The 18,707-nt window shown below is 51.2% G+C and overlaps 9 protein-coding genes across 9 annotated transcripts; 4 read left to right on the top strand and 5 right to left on the bottom strand.

The window, feature by feature from the left end:
* Window positions 1-194: 194 nt before the first annotated feature.
* On the top strand, window positions 195-716 carry N7468_008967 (putative C2H2 finger domain protein; the record flags this gene model as incomplete). The annotated part of the gene is made up of 3 exons (XM_058478263.1): window positions 195-203; window positions 266-292; window positions 345-716. The coding sequence occupies 3 exons, from the start codon at window positions 195-197 to the stop codon at window positions 714-716; spliced, it is 408 nt and encodes a 135-aa protein (XP_058326593.1).
* Window positions 717-1,310: 594 nt separating this feature from the next.
* N7468_008966 (pyruvate dehydrogenase (acetyl-transferring) subunit E1 beta) lies at window positions 1,311-2,714 on the bottom strand (the record flags this gene model as incomplete). Its single annotated transcript, XM_058478262.1, has 4 exons — window positions 1,311-1,782; window positions 1,847-2,133; window positions 2,228-2,351; window positions 2,464-2,714. The coding sequence occupies 4 exons, from the start codon at window positions 2,712-2,714 to the stop codon at window positions 1,311-1,313; spliced, it is 1,134 nt and encodes a 377-aa protein (XP_058326592.1).
* A 412-nt stretch (window positions 2,715-3,126) lies between these two features.
* N7468_008965 (metallophosphoesterase family protein) lies at window positions 3,127-5,003 on the top strand (the record flags this gene model as incomplete). Its single annotated transcript, XM_058478261.1, has 2 exons — window positions 3,127-3,287; window positions 3,341-5,003. The coding sequence occupies 2 exons, from the start codon at window positions 3,127-3,129 to the stop codon at window positions 5,001-5,003; spliced, it is 1,824 nt and encodes a 607-aa protein (XP_058326591.1).
* A 172-nt stretch (window positions 5,004-5,175) lies between these two features.
* Window positions 5,176-6,487, bottom strand: N7468_008964 (enoyl-[acyl-carrier-protein] reductase; the record flags this gene model as incomplete). Its single annotated transcript, XM_058478260.1, has 3 exons — window positions 5,176-6,072; window positions 6,122-6,221; window positions 6,291-6,487. 3 exons carry the CDS (start codon window positions 6,485-6,487, stop codon window positions 5,176-5,178), a joined length of 1,194 nt encoding a protein of 397 aa, XP_058326590.1.
* An 842-nt stretch (window positions 6,488-7,329) lies between these two features.
* N7468_008963 (glutamyl-tRNA(Gln) amidotransferase subunit HER2) lies at window positions 7,330-8,954 on the top strand (the record flags this gene model as incomplete). Its single annotated transcript, XM_058478259.1, has 3 exons — window positions 7,330-7,478; window positions 7,541-7,846; window positions 7,907-8,954. The coding sequence occupies 3 exons, from the start codon at window positions 7,330-7,332 to the stop codon at window positions 8,952-8,954; spliced, it is 1,503 nt and encodes a 500-aa protein (XP_058326589.1).
* Window positions 8,955-9,298: 344 nt separating this feature from the next.
* On the bottom strand, window positions 9,299-10,887 carry N7468_008962 (snoRNA-binding rRNA-processing protein ENP1; the record flags this gene model as incomplete). The annotated part of the gene is made up of 3 exons (XM_058478258.1): window positions 9,299-10,160; window positions 10,216-10,463; window positions 10,516-10,887. The coding sequence occupies 3 exons, from the start codon at window positions 10,885-10,887 to the stop codon at window positions 9,299-9,301; spliced, it is 1,482 nt and encodes a 493-aa protein (XP_058326588.1).
* A 532-nt stretch (window positions 10,888-11,419) lies between these two features.
* Window positions 11,420-13,269, top strand: N7468_008961 (SPRY domain-containing protein; the record flags this gene model as incomplete). Its single annotated transcript, XM_058478257.1, has 2 exons — window positions 11,420-11,695; window positions 11,779-13,269. The coding sequence occupies 2 exons, from the start codon at window positions 11,420-11,422 to the stop codon at window positions 13,267-13,269; spliced, it is 1,767 nt and encodes a 588-aa protein (XP_058326587.1).
* Window positions 13,270-13,527: 258 nt separating this feature from the next.
* On the bottom strand, window positions 13,528-16,051 carry N7468_008960 (uncharacterized protein; the record flags this gene model as incomplete). The annotated part of the gene is made up of 7 exons (XM_058478256.1): window positions 13,528-14,219; window positions 14,273-14,346; window positions 14,401-14,477; window positions 14,524-14,662; window positions 14,717-15,241; window positions 15,304-15,816; window positions 15,870-16,051. The coding sequence occupies 7 exons, from the start codon at window positions 16,049-16,051 to the stop codon at window positions 13,528-13,530; spliced, it is 2,202 nt and encodes a 733-aa protein (XP_058326586.1).
* Window positions 16,052-16,758: 707 nt separating this feature from the next.
* On the bottom strand, window positions 16,759-18,252 carry N7468_008959 (uncharacterized protein; the record flags this gene model as incomplete). Its single annotated transcript, XM_058478255.1, has 1 exon — window positions 16,759-18,252. The coding sequence occupies one exon, from the start codon at window positions 18,250-18,252 to the stop codon at window positions 16,759-16,761; it is 1,494 nt and encodes a 497-aa protein (XP_058326585.1).
* Window positions 18,253-18,707: the final 455 nt, after the last annotated feature.

Below are 18,707 nucleotides of genomic sequence, written 5' to 3'. Positions count from 1 at the left end.
AAAAGAAACTAGATAAAAAAGAAAAAAGGAGACTCGTAGATTCAAACCAACATCATTCGTAAGTAAATCGTGAGACGCAAAGGAGGAAAATAGTTTGACGGAAGAAAACAGGGAAACCGCGGCGGCGATCGCCCGCCAACTCCGCCCAATGTAATTTCACTCATTCATCATCCCCAACTTCCCGCCTGTAGACTATGGCACCGGTAATGTCCCTTGGTACTCTCACTGTCAGTCAGAACAGTTGCTCAATATCCATGTTCAACAGCGAGGCTTCACAAATCCTGCACCTAAGGTATGAACCAGGGGAAATTTGTCAATGAGCCCTCCCTGCTAACGCGGTCCAGACAGAGTCAGCGCGCGCCGCGCTGAGCGCCTTCACATGCTCGCTATGCAACAAGTCATACGCGCGGCACCCGGAGTATGAAGCGCATATCGGGTCCTATGACCACCAGCATCGACGACGACTTCAAGATCTAAAAGAGCTATCGCGCGACCCCAACGCAGCAGAGAAGGCTCGACGCGCCGAGCGCAAAGCAGATGAGCAGAACGGGCTCACCGTCATTGATACGCCAAATGCCGATACATCTAATACTCTTAATAAGGGGAAGGGGGGCTTCAAGAAAGGCGGTTTCAAAAGTTCTTTCGCCGCAGTAAAAGGTCCCACGGCACCAGCGAAGAAGAACGTTTTAGGCGACGATGACGACGACCCCCCCTGAAGTCCAGCCCGCTGGAAGCACAGAATTCAAGTCGCAGAACCAAAGCATGGGTGATGAGGCGGTGGAGAGTGATACCGATGAGGACTACGCGCCAGACCTGAAGGACGGCGGGGGTTATTATAATCCGAGGAAGCCAACAGCCTGTTCCCCCTCTTGTCCTGGATATCATGCCAATGCTGAAGCTTAGAGCTGGCTTTTAATTATCATACCACATTGAGATGGCGTTTGAGGGGGGTAAGCTTTCGGGTCTGGCTGGGTCACTTACCATGTTTTCCTTTCTTTTTTTTGTTCTCCACACCAACCGTCCCCCTTTCCCTTCTCCCTCATAAAAATTATACGATATTATCAATAATTGAATTACAAGTTAGCCATCGGTGTTGAGATATAATGAAGAGGAAAGTTCAACGTCAACTACGATCTTACACAGGGAAAATCAAAAACTCGAACTGCGGGTAATCGTACACTGGTTTCCCAAAATTTGTCTAGGCTAGAATAAACAATGACATGATGGAACAAACGGGGTCTGAGAAGATGCAACAAATGAAAAGGGTACTAGGCACATAGTTTTATTAAAAGCAGGTTTGGCTTGCGCGCTTACAGACGCAGCAGCTTGGCAGCCTGGGTGACAATGGTGTCTTCCTGGGGGAAGCTCATGTTCTCGAGACCAACGGCGTAGGGAGTGGGAACCTCAGCACCGGTCACACGGACAGCAGGCGCGGTCAAGTAGTCGAAGCCGTACTCCATGGAAAGAGCCAAGATCTCGGAGGCAACACCGAACATGGGGTAACCGGACTCAACCACCATCAGACGACCAGTCTTCTTGAGGGAGGCAATAATGGTCTCGACATCGAGGGGCTTGATCGAGCGGAGGTTAATAACTTCAGCATCGACACCGTACTGTTGCTTAAGGGTCTGGGCAGCAGACAGGGACTGGCCGACACAACGGGAAACAGAAACGATGGTGAGGTCGGAACCCGGGCGCTCGATCTTAGCCTTGCCAATAGGCAGGACAAAGTCGTTCTTCTGAGCAGCCTCGCTCATGGGGAACGCTTGACCGTACATAAGCCTATTTGAAGATATTGGATTAGATACGAATGGTGCCTGCAATAATCATGAGAGAGAGGACTCACTCGTTCTCTAGCACAACGACTGGGTTGGGGTCACGGATAGCAGCCTTCAACAGACCCTTGGCATCCTCAGAGGACCACGGTGAAACAACCTTGAGACCGGGAATGCTACCGTACCAGGCTGAGTAGTCCTGAGAGTGCTGGGCGGCGACGCCGGCAGCAAAGCCATTGGGGCCACGGAAAGTAACGTTGCAAGGCTGGATACCACCGGACATGTAGTGGGTCTTAGCGGCGGAGTTGATAATCTGGTCAATCGCCTGCATGGCGAAGTTGAAGGTCATGAATTCGGCCTATAATCATGGTCTTTTGGTTAGTGGCTCCCTTCTTGCCCGAGTGCTGACAGCAACTGCCAGCCGTAGTATTTCTCATTCCCAATGCACTTACAATAGGGTGCAGACCGGCAAGAGCAGCACCAACAGCGAGGCCAGTGAAACCAGCCTCAGTAATGGGGGTGTCAATAACTCGCTTCGGACCAAACCGATCCAACAAGCCCCGAGTGACCTTGTAACTGCGGGAAAGAATTCCATGTCAGTAGACTGATTCTGGATTCAACCGAAGCTAATTCACTCGTAAAGAGTGACCTCAGAAATGCGCTGGCAAGACTGTGGGGGGGTCCTTACGCGCCGTTGTACTGTGCAACCTCCTCTCCAAGAATGAAAGTCTTCTCGTTGAGCTCCAGCTCCTCCGCCAGGGCCTCGTTCAGGGCGTCGCGAACGGTCACCTCCTTGGTGCCGCTCTCGGAAGCATAACCTCGGACGCGCAGAGCCGATTGGGCGCATGCAGACTGGGCAAAGGCAGAGCGAAGAGGGGCGGCCGCAAAGCGCGAGGAGACCAGACGAGCTGCTGGGCGGAAAAGTCGTGGAGCCACCATTGTGTGGGTTTGGGGATAGATCGAGGAAGAAAAGAGAGGCGAGGATTGACGAGTCCGCAGGACCGAAACGGGCGTACAGGGCGTTCGAAGAGCGAACAAAGTAAAGGTTGGGTAACGGAAAAGCCCTTTGAATCTTTTGAGATGCAAATCAGGAAGATGTTGGGCCCTTAGTCAGCCGGATTTTTCACCGGCAGCTCCTTCCGTAACAGGATGAGGAGCTGGTTATCTGTTATCGCTTATCGACCAGTCTTTCTATCTGAGCTGCCTATCTATCAAGGTCCCTTCGCGTATTCATTAGCTGCCATTTCCCTCCTCCCGGTCTCTTATCTTTCGCGCTCAACGTCTGTCTTTATTTTTGTCTTCAGGACCAACTCTTGTGGAGTATAACCTCGGGAAACCCTCCACTCCCAGGATGTTGTTGTCCGTGTTGCCCTGGCTCCTCCCGTCGGCGCTCGCCGCGCAGCCCGCAGCCCCAGCTCCCATCTCCGCTCCCCTACGTGACCTTGAGATTGGCCAACTCAATTTTCTGCATACAACGGATACCCATGGCTGGCTGGCAGGTCATCTGCAGGAGTATGTCCTTTCTAGGGCTCCCTAGTATAGGTCCTACTAATCAGTAACTCCAGGCCGTCGTTCTCCGCTGACTGGGGTGACTACATATCGTTTGCCTCTCGCATGAGAGAAAAGATCGAGGAGCAAGGTCGAGACCTGCTAGTTATCGATACGGGCGACCGGGTGGAAGGAAATGGTCTTTATGACTCGTCCAAGCCCAAGGGCATCTATTTGTCGGAGATTCTCCGTCATCAGCATATAGACGTGATCACCTCCGGGAATCATGAGCTCTACCAACATAACACATCAGAGGCTGAATTCCTGACGACGGTCCCGAACTTTCGAGCTAGCTATCTAGCATCTAATATCGATATCTATCACCCCGTCACCTCCGAGCTAGTACCGCTAGCTCCACGCTACAGAAAGTTCACAACCAAGAACCAAGGCATCCGTATCGTCGCTTTCGGATTTCTTTTTAATTTCAACGGGAACTACAATAACACGGTTGTACAGCCCGTAGAAGAGACCATCAAGCAAGCCTGGTTCCAGGAGGCCATCCAGATGACGGATGTAGATCTATTCTTAATTGCTGGACATGTGCCGGCCCACTCTAGCGAATACCGAGCCATCTACAGAGAGATCCGCAAGTTTCGCTGGAGTACACCCATACAGTTTTTTGGAGGACATGAGCATATTCGTGATTACGCGCAATATGATTCCAAAGCCGTGGCTCTAGCCAGTGGGCGGTTCATGGAGACCATTGGCTTCATGTCGATCGACGGCCTCTCCACCAGCAAACAGCCAGATACATCATCGAACCCAGTCTTCAAACGACGCTACATCGATAATAATCTGTTCTCCTTCTACCATCACACCGGCCTCGATCACGACTCATTTCCCACTGAAAAAGGTCGCAATGTGTCGCGACTGATCACAGACGCTCGAAGGGCTCTTCGTCTCGATACGGTCCATGGATGCTCACCACGGAACCTCTGGATGTCACGTGTGCCTTATCCTCATGCAGATAGCATTTACTCCTGGCTAGCGAAGGAAGTCCTGCCAGATTCACTCAAAGATGAGAATCGTGGGAGTGTCCCCGCGGTAGCGATTTTGAACACGGGCGGGATCCGCTTTGATGTCTTCAAAGGTCCTTTTTTCCAGGACACGGCCTTCATTATATCTCCTTTCAGCAACAAATTCCGCTACGTGAAGAATGTTCCTTACGAGAAGGTCCAGCTAATCATTGAAGTCCTGAACAAGCAAAAGAAGGTCCTTGGAGCACCTCGCGAAGACGTAGCTTCGCTGGATTCCTTGGCTCCGCCGGAGAAGCTCTCGCATTCTAGTGGGGCCCTGTCGGAGCAAGAATCCATGGCTGCTGTCTATGGCGTTGCATCTCACCAGGTTCCCTTGATTAGTCGTCGAGATGACGATAGCATTATCCCAGGATACACAACCAAAGATGATGCAGGCACAGACGGAGATGACACCATTCATTTTCCCGTATCATATTACGAGGTACCCAATGTTTTCCAGGCTTTGCTTTCCGCCGATGAAAGTTCCCCGCCGGAAACTGTGGATCTGGTCTACATTGAATTTGTTGAGCCGTACTTGGCATTAGCTGCCAAATTTGCTCGTCTAGACGCCGACATCCCCAAGGAAAGCGAAGAATACATGCCCTCTATGGGCATGACAGAACTTATCATTGACTGGGTCCAGAAACACTGGAAATGTGAATAGAGTGGCTTGTTGGCCCGCCATCTGTCCATAGATAGGTCCCTATGTTTCCGAACGATTTAAGAATAAACTGTTTAAAACCAAGACGCTGCGTTATAACTATGGGGGATGAGTCGATGTCAATTGCTCGGATTCTCGGATGTTATATGATACAACGTTTACACTTCATTCTTGCCTACTCATCCCCGCCGGTAAATGTAAACACACCCTTGCCGCTGCGAAATCCTCCGAGAGTGCCTTGGACGCTCTCAGCCAACACTGGGCCTTCTGTGTTCCAATTCCACTTGACATCATCTACAGGAATATCCTTGAAACGGCCCGCCCGAGTAAGCTGTAAGACATCCTTGATGGTGTTTTCTTTAAGTTGAGGGTTCTTATCGCCCCACCTACTGACCCAGAAACCGTCGAAGGCAAGGTTCTTGAAGATGAGCAAGCCCGATGGCAAAGCGACCGGCTGCTTTGACATAGCACCGTAGGTGACCATATGTGAGTCGGGCGCCAGTGTCTTAGCCAGCGCGGTGGCATTCTTTCCACCGACACAGTTCAGAGCCAGACGAATAGGCTCGCGACCCTGGCGGGTGATTTCTTTGACCATATCCCGGAAGCCGCCGGACAGGAGCTCCTCTTCAGTAACAACAGCAGTGGCACCGAGGTCCTTGAGCTCTTGCTTCATTGCATCGGTCTCTTCTGGAGAATTGCGCTGACGGATGACATTCAAGGTCTTGATACCCCATTCGCGACCTAGCTGGATGGCAGCACGACCGACACCGCTGTTAGCCCCATTCTGAATCAGCCACTCCTCACCCGTCCGCATCATGTCCCATTGACAGAAGTCACGGATCATGCGGTAGGCAGTAACAGGGTTAACACTGACGGTGCCAACCTGCAGAGGTGTCAGACCTTCCTTGTCCTCAATACGAATGAGCTGCGACTCGTCTAGCTGTGCGTGTGTTCGCCAAGTGCCCTGTCCAGTCCGTTTCATAATCACCCAGTCGCCTTTGCTGAGGTTCTTGACACCCGCGCCTGTGGAAATCACTTCGAATGCGCCTTCATTACCGCCCACGGCTGCCGGCTCGCCTGTGCCTGAGAGTATTGTCGAAGGGGGGTTTGCTAGGATAAACGCCTTGGATCTGGTTGACATCGGCCGGGTTCATTGGCGCTGTGAGGAGGCGAAGGTTCACTTGTGTTCCATGCGGGGCGGAGATGGAGTGCTTGTGCAGTCTTATTTCAGCTGTCAGCATTGCTGTCTATAAACGATGAACATTGGTAAATCATAATTATCAGTCGCACCTGAGAACATCCTTTGGCTCGCCGTATTTCGAGTAGACCAGAGCTTTGGCTTGTGTGTAGCCGTACATGGAGATGGACCTTCGGCCATCGGGAAGCAAGCTAACGCGCGGAGCTTTGCCGGAGAACAGGATTGATGAGGCAAATGCAGAGTGCCTGCTACTCTGAGCAGCGGCTTTCAAGGTGCTGCGCGAAAACATGGCTGCTATGGGTGGGAAAGGAGAAGAAGAGGACAAGAAAGATTGCAGAGCGAAGAATGACGTCTTGTCCGGTTTAAAGCTCGGGCCGAAGGAGCTTCGGTTTACACAGTAGAACTCGACCTAAACCTAATAAATTGGTCGTCTATTTGAGGCGACAGGCTTTTTAATAGGAGCTCCTTGTCTCCTGCATATGCATGTAATTGACAGAATTGGATAGCTTATTGTCATATTCCTGAAAGTTCAAGTCGCTTTCTTTGTCTCACTATAACTAGTTAACTACAAGTACTTCAGATAATGATCTCATCCATGATGTGCTATTCAGCGATAGTCAGCGCACTACATTCCATTAATTTTATAATGCAAAAATACAATAAATAGAACCCGAAGGACCAGGGACGAGAAAAATTTTGAAACATTGGACGGAATTTGAAGGAAGGGGGAAAAAAGGAAAATACTCCGCTGGGGCGGATTCGAGCCGCCGACTCTCTGATTTCAATAATTGCTATTACAGTCAGATGCCCTGACCAACTGGACCACCAGCGGGAGTACATGTCATCCCGCTCTTTTTGTTGTCTATGTACAGTAAATATCTGCGGTTGTTACTAGCCATACAAAATACCATTCTACTCTTCACTGCCTATCGATCTACATGCATTCCACACCTGCTGCTTTAATAATGACAAGCGGCCTAGTACTGAAAAGCACTGCGTCCCCGTATTGATGCGAAATCGCTTCTCACTGTATTTGCAGAGCACCATCTTATCGATAACGATAAGCGCCACGGAGGTTTAGCGGCCGCAACTTGCATCTTTTCCCTTTCGAGCTTACCCGATCACAACTAAATGTCACTTCTACGAGAAGCTGAGAGGTGCATCGCTAATCAATATGTGCAAAACCTCAATTCTTTCATAACACCTCTGCCTCGTACGGGCTCCTGGAAAGCAAGAGTCCAGGAGGCCGACCAGCGCGCAGACCAAGGTCCGTTGACTTGGTGCCTCATCCAGTTCAAGGTTTACTGACCTCTTGTGTATTCTAGGACAGTCAAAGTCTCAGGATTGACGGCCGCCTCATATCAGTGAAGGATAACATCTGCACTCGCGACCTCCCAACGACCTGTGGGTCAGGTATACTGGACAAGTTCAATAGTCCGTTCAATGCCACCGTGGTGGAACAATTGGAGGCTGCAGGGGCCATAATTGCGGGGAAAACAAACCTTGATGAATTCGGAATGGGATCGCACTCGGTTTACTCACGATTTGGCCCTGTCAAAAATGTGCGCAATGGAGCCGAGGGGGATCTCTCCGCGGGCGGGAGTTCCGGAGGCAGTGCAGTCGCGGTAGCAGCAGACCAATGCTATGCGTGAGTATATTCATTCGATACTATCAGTTAGAGCTGGCCAACAACTGATTATCTTCATAGGGCACTGGGAACTGATACTGGTGGATCAGTCAGGCTTCCTGCTGCATATACTGGAACAGTCGGCTTCAAGCCCTCCTATGGGCTGATCTCCCGCTGGGGCGTTGTCGCCTATGCCAACTCGCTGGATACAGTCGGGATCTTAGGGCTGAAGACATCCACTGTCCGGGATGTATTCACACTTCTCAATCACTATGATCCACATGACCCGACCAGCATATCTCGATCGTCACGAGCGCGTCTATCACAGGTTACATCTCCATCTCCATTACAGTGTAGACCACTTCGGATTGGTGTGCCATTAGAGTACAATATATCTGAGCTCGAACCGTCCGTTCGAAAAGCCTGGCTCTTGTCTCTAGCTCATTTGCAGAAACAAGGGCACGCTATCCACCCAGTCTCTTTACCAGCCACCAAGCATGCTCTATCTGCGTACTATGTCCTTGCACCAGCGGAGGCCTCTTCAAATCTGGCTAAATATGATGGTGTGCGTTACGGAACACGTGGAGACCATGCAGACAGCGATAAATCTCTGGACGCTCCACTTTACTCACAAACTCGCGGAAGTGGGTTTGGGGCAGAAGTGAAGCGCCGCATTCTTCTGGGGACTTTTAGCTTGAGCGCCGACGCCATGGACAATTACTTCATACAGGCACAGCGCGTTCGTCGCCTCGTCCAGCAAGATTTCAACTCTGTGTTTGGAGCTGGACATCCTTTAGCCCACGAGAACGAAAAATCTTCTGAACGTCCCGCGTCTGGTGTGGATGTGCTTGTCTGTCCGACTGCACCATCTCCACCCCCTCTGCTGTCAGATTTGACAGGCCTATCAGCCAATCGATCTCCTTTAGACGCTTATGTAAATGATGTATTCACAGTCCCAGCCAGTCTAGCTGGCTTGCCTGCTATTTCGGTCCCGGTGGCTGTGACCAACACCGGGGGTAAGAAATCTGGCTTGGCTGGCATCCAAGTGGTAGGCCAATATGGGTATGATGAGCTTGTGATGCAAGTGGGAGAACTACTTGAGGGCCAGCGTTTCGCCGATGACTCTTGAATCATTTTGGTTCTAATAGCGCCGTTGGGGGTTTAGGGGCGAGCAATATGTATAATACCAAATTCAGTCCAGCTTATCAATGTATCTATCACATTTCCAATGAAGTGTCGTGAAGTGCGGATCATTTCTCATCGCGTAGCCGGTCCTTGAACATGGGAATTCATCTTGCTTTTGGTCTATGGATTGTCATCTATTGACTAGGCCAGTTCCGCCCCTGGGGAATAAGATAAAGAAAACAAACACATAACGCCATCCTATCAAAAGTGATCATGCCGAGGTCGTGGAAATTATATGCAGAAGATTTTGATGACAAAAAGAGACAAGAGATTCAATCAGCAAAGCATTTACATCGTCACATCCATCGTGTCATCGCCCGCATCAAGAGCATTCTGGGCTTCAGGATCAGGAACCACCACTCCACGGCCACGACCAGCAAGAAGTTCTCGTCGGACCTCGGGTCCAATATCCTTGTGCCCCCGAACAAGCAGAAGGTCCAGCAAAGCCTCACGCTGATCCTCGGTGATGTCGTTGCGGTATCGCTGGGCAAACACCAACAGAGACTGGTGCCATAAGACTGGTAATTTGTAGCCCTTGGAGTTTCCATCTCCCATCATGGTGTCCTCCGAGCCATCAACAGCACGAAAGCGCAGGAAATGGAAAACCAAAGCATCGATGACCTTGTATGGAAGTGCGTACTTCTTCTCGAGGAAGACTCGGATGAATGTGTTTACCGCTCCGGTGCTCTCGAGCGAACGAAGAGACTGCTCGGCTGCCAAGTCACACATACGCAGCAACGCAGCAGCAGAGTGCAAGACTGGGATAGACACACGGCCGATCACTGAAGAGACAATGTGGGCTTCCCGCAGAGAGCAGGTCCCGCTAGACACAAGCGGGAAAAGAAGGCCCTTGAAGAAACAAGCGGGCTTGTAAAGGGCCTTTCGCAATGCATTGTAGACGTGCACATTAAGCTTCTTCGTCTCGTGGATCTCTTCGCGGACACGCTCGAGCAGGACTGTTGAAATGAATTCTTGAGCCACGGCGGGCTTGGATGAAATGAAAATTCGAGTTGCTGCATATACTGCATTTGCGGACCATCTCTCCGGGTTGGTAATGTAGAGAAGAGTTTGCCAATTGGGCACAGTGGGAAGGATTTTGAAAGGCTTCGGAAGAGGACCGGACTTGTAGCGAGACAAGATCATGCCAACCCTATAATTGCTGTTAGTTAGGCACAAATGAGGCAATCGAACTTCTCGAAACATACTTTTCATATACTTCGATAGCTTTGGCGGGGATCTGAACAGCATCTTCAGGAGCACCGCCACCTTGCACAAACTTTCCACCAGTCTCTCCAGATTCCTTCGCCTCGTGCTCTGCAATCTTCTCCAGGATCAAATCGGCAAGGTTTGTTGTTTGGCCGGCAGAATTTGGGTCCCTCGGGTGGAATATTGGGTCTTCTTCGTGGCCTGGCATAAATTTGTTGAACATATCCAAATCATTGGGGTCAATCTCCTATGGGATGATTAGAATACGTAGAGCGTGAAATAGACATATTAGCTCTTACCACTTCCTCTACCTCTTCCTCCTCATCCTCCCAGTTGTCATTTTCAAACTTCTCATCGTCCGATAAGGGCTCTTCGTCAAATCGTGTGTCGAAGTCAAAGGCCGCATTGGGCTTGGCCTCCCCGCCCATCGCCAGTTTTTGTTCAGCAGCATCTTCGTCTGCGAGTTCTTGTCCAATTTGCAAAATCTTGCGCGTCATCTTCGCATCCACATAGCGCTGGCCATTTCCACCACTTCCGTCTCCATCTTCGGATTGGCGCTTGCTTTTTTTGCTACTTTGAGTCCGCAAGTGCCCCGCAGATGTAATGTCGTCTGCCAAAGGGTTATGCCTGCGGGCAGAAGCCGCAGCTCGAGAACTATTAGCCTTAGGCATTACTCATGTACCTGGACCTAGAAAAGGTCGAATTTCGAGAAAGATGGGGCTTGAAGATCTTCAAGTGGAGGGAACGAATACTCCCGGAACCCAAAATGTGTGTAAATTTTGGGTCATGTGATCTAATCAGTTTTTTTTTCTGCCCAGCGGTGTAGATAGCAAGCTGACCGCCTCAAGATACTGGCCCACCGCCTTTTTGCAATGCTTTTTTTGCCGCGTGATGCGGCGCTTTCGTAATCACTGCGCGTTCCTCCAGAACGACTCGAAGACTCAATACCTGCTGTCAGTGTCCGCTTTGGATCATTTCTGCTCAACTACGTACTTGGAAGCCATACTGATCGCTTTTTGAGCATAGGCGGTTTTACAAAACAGGTCACCTTCCCTCGTCAAGCGCCCTGCTTCATTATTGGGCTCGAGTTCAGGTCAAGCGATAGCGCATGCATCCCAAGACCGGCGGGCTGTACTCAGTCTCAGGCTAGCGTTGTGCCATTCCTGCAACGCTTTGTTCTCGAGATTTACGCGTTGATTGAACATGGCAACTACCCAACCGGCGGGCTCGCCTGCCCCGTCCTCCAACATCAACTCTCCGATCATACCTCCGGGCAATGGCCCCCTCTTGAATGGCAGTTTTTCCGAATTGAACGCTCGATCGTCTCCTGCCCCTGCAAGCAATGCGTCAGTCCAAGGTGATAATGGACGCGCTAAAAGAGCCAAGAAGGACAGTCGCAAGAAACGAGAGGCCAAAGGGCTGGATGCAGAAGGCGCTCCTCCCCGAAGAAACGAGCAACAGCCGTCAACACTGCCATCAGTAGCTCTGATTTGCACATGTCCCGACCGAAGATCCTCCGTGAACCTCGTCTTTCTGATCGATTTCCTCCGCCGCCGCGACAGCTCAACCAGGTAACAAGAAGGTCCTCAAATGTGCTTGGACAGACCTGGGACTTTTACGAGGTTGTGGACAAGCTCACCAACAAGGGTGGCTATCGCTATACTTATGCGATTGCCGACCAAGAGTTTCCACATATCAAATACCGCCAGACCGATATTTCACCCTACCACGCGCGTTTCAGCTTCGAGGATTCGCCCCCAGCTATCTTCTTTTCAGAGGACGCCTTGGCGGTGACGACTAGTGATGCATGGCACACGGCGCGAGCAAACGTGTGTGCACGCGAAGGTTCTTATTACTATGAAGCGCGGGTTATCAGTGGTGTGGTGAACAGCGATTCTCCGCATGCGGCCAATTCTGGGAAACGAGGCCATGTCCGACTTGGTTTTGCTCGACGCGAAGCTGATCTGGACGTCAACGTTGGTGTGGATTGCTATGGATATGGGATTCGAGATGTGAATGGAGAGGTTGTCAATCGCATGCGGTGTGAGCCATTCTTCCCCGAAGGAGAAGCCATTAACGAGGGCGACGTTATCGGCATGCTCATCTCTCTTCCTTCTCTCACCCTTCACAAAAAAATCGTTGAAGGCACTTATGATCCTGCCGTGGATGGCGATGGTTTAAGTGTTCAGCCTCAACCGCCCGTCGCTGCCAATATTATTCGAGATCGAACCCCCTTCCAAGGCAAAATCGGCGGGTTCTATTGGCAACAGTCTCATATTTTCCCGACAAAGTACCTCCGCGATTATGCCTTCAATCTGAAGGAAACTCCAACTTTCGGCCATCCATCACCATTTAACAGCGAGGATGCTTCTCTGCGGACCCTGCCTGGTTCTAGCATAACCATTTTTAAGAACGGGGTTCAAATGGGCACACCTTTCAGAGACCTTTATGCATTCCTTCCACCAGCAAGCCGTCTCTCTAGTGGCACCAACAACCAAGGAATTGGAGTTCGGGAGAACGCTGATGATGGAATGATTGGCTACTATCCAGCCGTGAGCTGTTACGGTGGCGGTGCTGTTGAATGCCGCTTTGACGGCCCTTGGTGGGTCGGGCCACCGGAACGAACTGAATCTGGCGAGCCAGTCCGAGCCATTGGAGAGCGATTCAACGACCAGATCGTGGAGGACGTGGTTGCTGATATTGTGGACGAGATCGAGGCTATGTTCACCTGGGGCAACTCCGACGGGGACGTCATTGGCAACGATAGCACTGAAGGACTAGATGGTGCTAATCCTGAGGCTCTTAGAGGCGGTGTTGCTGCACTTGACTCGGTAAATTCGGCTCAGACCCCGAAGTCGACCGACCTAGGCGTGACAGCAGTATACGATTCCGCGGCCAATAGCAACCAGGCTACACCAGCTGCGACTGGAGACCTTGACGTTGGAATTCATATCGAAGATACGATGAGTGTGGGAACGGCAGGAACACCGAATCCTGCGGCTGACCAGCCATCAGCTGCTGCTGACGAAGACGTCGAAATGACCCAGGGCTAAATTTGGTGGTCTCATGACGGTAAAACACCCTTATGCCTTGTCATGATCGACAAGAATAATTACAACTGAACTCCATCAAACGTAGATGATGAGCAGTAAAGGAATAGGGGGTATGGAAAATAACATTTAATATTATCGCCTTCTGGTTCATTGTCCTTTTGAATGGACTGGCAAGATGCGCTCGGTTTTTTCCTTCCAGTGGGAAAAAAAGAATAATCTGGCCGTAAGGCAACATAAGCACGAGGACCAGACGCATGACTAGAATCCGAACTCGGTGCTCGCAAAATCAAACCAATCCCAGCTCAGCATATCGTCTACAGGCACATCTGGAATTGAGGCCCCAAACATGCTCCCAGCCCGATTCACAGCGTCAACAATCTGGTCATCTGACATCGCCGAGAACTGCAATGGTTCAGTCCACAGATCCATTTGGTGCATGGCAGGTTGTGTGACCGTTGAAGCGTGTCCCTGCTCACCAAAAGGAGCAACCGGAACCAACAAATCTGAGCTATCCACGTGCGAGGTCTGTGGCGCTGTTGGTATTGCAGGGCTGCGGCGGACGATTTCGCGGAGAAATCTCCCATATAGTACAGAGGCACCTTTTCTGTGGCTTGGAGTTGCTCCGATCCGCTCTAAAACCGCGGCTGTCTCTTCGATTAGAGCCCGCACGCTGGGCGCGAGGCTTGATTTACCGTCGCCGGGGGTAATGCTGAGACTAAGTGCAGAGCATGCGGCGTAGGATATCATGATGACGGTATTATTGGGCATAGACTTGAGTCGTCCTTCGCCTTGTATAGCCGCACGGAGTACATTCAGTGCTGCCGAGAGACCGGCTGCCCGGAAAAAGCGCTTAACTTCTAAGGGTGCAGTAGGGTGGTTGATGACTCCACCGTAGGTAGAAAGCTGGGTATGTGTTACCAGGATTTCCACGTATGGAGGGAGAGATCGTGCTGCGAATATGTAAGTCTATTAGGTTCACTAGATCTTGAGGGGGTTGATATACTTCCTCCTTCGCTGATAGCTAAACCCCAGGTTGCATACCATTGCTCGTAAAAGCTCTCTATTGTAGACTTTATGCTGCGACGGTGTCAGTTTTGATTTCCTTCTTTGAGTATCTCCCTTCGCACGTACGATTGGGCTGCTTGAGACCCGGGGTCTATAACCCGGTAGCTGTCGCAGCTGGACTTGACTCGTCTGAACAAATCATCCTACTTCTGTTAGTGTTACTTCTGGGAAAACGGGCTTGGAACGTACAAGATCTCTTCTCAGAACAGCCATTGAGTTCATTTGTCCATCCCGCTGGTCGGCAATGTCTGATTGGTGCCATGTATCGCAATGCTCAATCAATGCCGTCAAGGGCACAGTGTAGCTTCGTCCATGCGCGAGACAGACACTATCGCGAAGTCAGCTCTCAGACACTTTTGTGGCATATCAGATAATAAATTACCCCCTCTCAACGACGAATAGCGCAATCCAGCTACGTTCTCTCCGACGTAGTAGTCGACGACCCCGTTCCGAATTAGGGTCAACGTCATCAAATCCATCCATGTACATAGCCCTCTTAGCATCGATACAGTCAGCACGCGCCAGGCGGCCGAGGAGGTCTTGATTGTAACTGGACGATGGAGTCACGATCTTGTTAAGTGACAGATCTAAAGCCACGGTAAGGGCCATCGCAATATACGAGCAAGTATCGTCATCGCCCAGTCTCTCTCCTGGCGCCATCCAGGGTACATTCACTATGAATGCGAGGACTATCTCGACAGATCGGAATCGGTGTGTCACCACCTTTTTCGCGAGCCATTTGCTGTGTCGGAGTAGTCTCTTCGACAAAGCTGCGGCAGAAGGCATGAATAACGCCGCTGCTCCCAGAATAGACGTAAACAAGAAGGCCGACTGGGACCGCACAAATACCGCTGTATGCACCAAGGGATCCAGACCCCATCTCGTATGTGCGAGATTATGGTAGAAGCTGAGAGCAGTTAGTATTTTCTACTTCTTCAACCAGGTTGGTGAGGGGCCCTCATGACTAACAAAGAAAATAGAGACTCCGCTTCGACAAAAGTCACTAGTCCCAAGTCTACAGGATCAAGCTCCGGACCAATATCGAGACTTGCCCTAGTGGGTACAAAGAAAGACTTCACATCTGAGTCCACAGGTGAAGTCGTCTCCTGCGGCGCCGTCGAAGGCGCTATGAATGGAAGCTGCGGAGTCTTGGGCGCCCGACCAACCCCGTTCGGTGAGAGCTGCAAATCCGATGCCCTGGCAAGCAGCTGAAGAGGATTCTCTGCATCATCCAGCATCAAGCTTTCATCTACAACTGGGTCACAGGGAGACGGTAGCTTCCGCACGCGGCCATTCTCATCGGTCAGGTCCTCCGATTCGCCTTCTGCCTCGCTTCGAAGTTGGCCTTGGAAGCGAGAGAGGAGCCCCTGCAGCTCCAAAATGGCTTTCTGGGCCTCATCTGGCTCAAGCCGATCATCAAGTTTGGGCCGCTTGATGGCCTGTTCGATCTGATGAATGGCTTTTTCCAACCCTTTCCGCTTGCTGCAAGAAACGTCAATATCTATCTCATACTTCTTCTTATATACGCGACTCACTTCTTGACCCCCTTCTGCCGTCCCAAACTGTGACTCGAGACAATACATTCGACGTCGCGAAGCCTGCACTTCTCACAGCGAGCATGCCCCTCCGGTCTTTTACAACGTATCTTGCTCCTCCGGCAGTTCAGACACGCAGGCTGCTTACCATGTTGGCCTGAAGATTCCAGATCGCCCTCCATGGATGCACTGCCAGTGACGATGGTGGGCCGATGCGCCTCATTGTACGGGGTATGAGTGATGGAAGTTCATTACCGAGGCCGTTAGTCCTGGGGAAGCGGTCGCTCAAAACCTGGGTTATGAGGGCAAATTGTTTCCGTCCTCCAACAAGCCCTGCCGGGCTAGCTCAATCGGTAGAGCGTGAGACTCTTAATCTCAAGGTTGTGGGTTCGACCCCCACGTTCGGCTATTCCTAAAAAATAACCTGAGATATCTTTTTTTTTCTTGGGGTCCTTCTCGGCTCATTTCTTTCTTTTTTGTGAGCAGTAGTTTTGAAATTTGCGACAAAGCCTTTTATCATAATCCTCGGAGTTCAATATTGCCTGCAAATAAATGGCCTTGGTTGATTATTTTTCCTATTCTCACTTGAAATTGTGGCATGGTTAGAAGATATATCTGGACCTAAGTGGAGGGAAACACCACTATGTACGATACCCGAGAAAGAGCTAATATCTTCATCTTAATCTTTAAAAAGACGCAGGCTATTACCGGACAAAATTGTATTTCTCATATAGAGAGGAATTATTTAGAGGGATCTCAGTTACAAAACAGCCAAAGACAAGCCAGCCTCGATGAATTATACCTGACCAGCACCACAACCTCCACCCATTACTTATGCTTTAGACATTACATAGTTTCCTTTTGAGAATGTAAGGAGTGCATGAAAAGCCTATTGAGCACGGCCAATTTCATCATCCCCACGAACAGTTGCCGATCCCGTAGCCGCCGTGCCGTGGTGAGCAGGATCAGAAGCAGCAACGGGACCAAAGGCTGGGGCGCCATCAGCGGCAGGGCTAGGAGGAACGGAAGAAACAGGTGAGACAGCACCAGAACGCAAAGAAGGCCCTGCCTCACCGAACTCTGGATCCGCCATCATGCCCCGCTGATGACCAGCGCCCGTCATCTCAGGCGCAGGCTGCGCGGCAGCTAGTAACCCGCTCCTCGGCGCGTTCCTGGGCGCATGGGGATCATCTCGGGGCATCTTACTCGACTTGACAAGCGGCGGCTCTGTACCCAGCATATCGGGGTACTTGAAGCGGAATCCCCAGAGAAAGAACAATTTCAGCTTTGTGCCGAAGCCCATATCACTCCACTTCTCGCGCAGCACGGCGGCGTCGGCCAGGTTGCGTGCGCGGTAGCCCTTCCTGAAAAAGAACAGAAGCAGCAGGGAGATCGGGAGGACTGTGAAGGCCCAGCATACAGGGAGTCCGCGGCGGGTTTGCCAGCCGAGCATTAGGCGGCGGAAGCGCAGCCATGCCTCGATGAAGCCGGCGATTAGCCAGACGCCGATCCAGCCGAAGAGGAGGATCATGGTTAAGGCGAACGGGGAGATGCCAATCCAGTACGGGTCGAAGTACCAGCTGTGCCCGTCGTAGTCGTCGCCGTAGTCGCCATCATCGTTGCCGTTGTAGCCGTCGTAGCCATTGTAACCGCTACCGGTGCTGGAGCTGGAGCTGCCATCGTCGCCATTGTTGCCGACACAGTCCTCGTCGCCCTCCTGGCAGTAGTAACTGCCATAGTCGTACGAACAGTAGCCCATGTCGTACATGGAGGAGTACTCATCTTCGCGGAGCGAGCTCATGGAAGCAGTAGGGATTTGGGAGGGCGCAACGGAAACATACTCGTAAGTGTAGGTCACTGGTTGGAATGGTCGGGAGTCGTCTGTTACGAGCGAGGTTGACACTGCTGTATGCGGTAGTCCTGCAGCAACTTCGGTCGGCACGTAAAGAACTGCATCGGTAGTTGTAGTCCATTGGGATTTGCAGACCGATGGTGCCGTCAGGGTGATCGGGACCACATACACAGTGGTGTGTTCAAGACTTGAGGAGTAGTCGTTGCCATAGGAGTCATAATAATCATCATCAGGATCCACGACTGCGGTACCCACACTGCTGGGATACAGATGTTGGATGACAGTCACTGAATCGTACTCGTCGACAGAGGTGATCGTAGAAAGAGCCTCGGGCACAGATGTAACAGTGGGCGAGATTGATTGGAAAGAAGTTATGGCTGTTGGCTCATCTTCGAAGTAGTAGTCATCAGTACCATAGGTGATAGTGACAGCCCGGAAATCCTCCGTGATGATCCAGGGACTGGCAATAGCGAGCAGAGGGAAAGCCAAAACGAGCGTGAAGAGTCGAAAAAACGAGTGGACGGGCGCCATATTGGACGGCCCTAGGGTGGTCTGATCATTAGAAAAAACCCAGGAGGGCGCTGCTTATATACCTGCGCATGGATGGCAAAAGGCGCCTCTGCGACCGCGCTAAAGGCAGGATCCTAGTGCCCTCTAATTTCGGAGGGGGGCTCTGAGAGCCTCACCAGATCCAATCTAGGGCATAGCGCGTCGGTGGCCATCCATGCCCAGAGGAACTAAATGAGGCTAAGAGTTGGTGGAGCTTGAGATGATTGGCTCGCACGGGCAGCTGCGGGGATATGATTGGTTCGATGGTGATTTTCCAAAGGTCCACGTCAGGGTCTCGCTCAATTTAGTCGGTTTTAGTCTCGTCTTTTGGTTTAGGCTCCTTATCGGAGGGCAGAAAGAGCCGACTCGCTTCGCTTCGGTCAGATGACGTCGAAGGCTGTTTATATCTGGCTGATACCTTGTAGATTGACAGGTAG

Source organism: Penicillium chermesinum (assembly GCF_028974085.1).
Source record: "Penicillium chermesinum strain IBT 19713 chromosome Unknown utg000007l:1.0-2695246.0:1.0-2697696.0, whole genome shotgun sequence".
Taxonomy (NCBI): domain Eukaryota; kingdom Fungi; phylum Ascomycota; class Eurotiomycetes; order Eurotiales; family Aspergillaceae; genus Penicillium; species Penicillium chermesinum.
The sequence above is the reverse complement of the archived record's forward strand: the minus strand, read 5'-3'. Positions and strand labels throughout refer to the sequence as shown.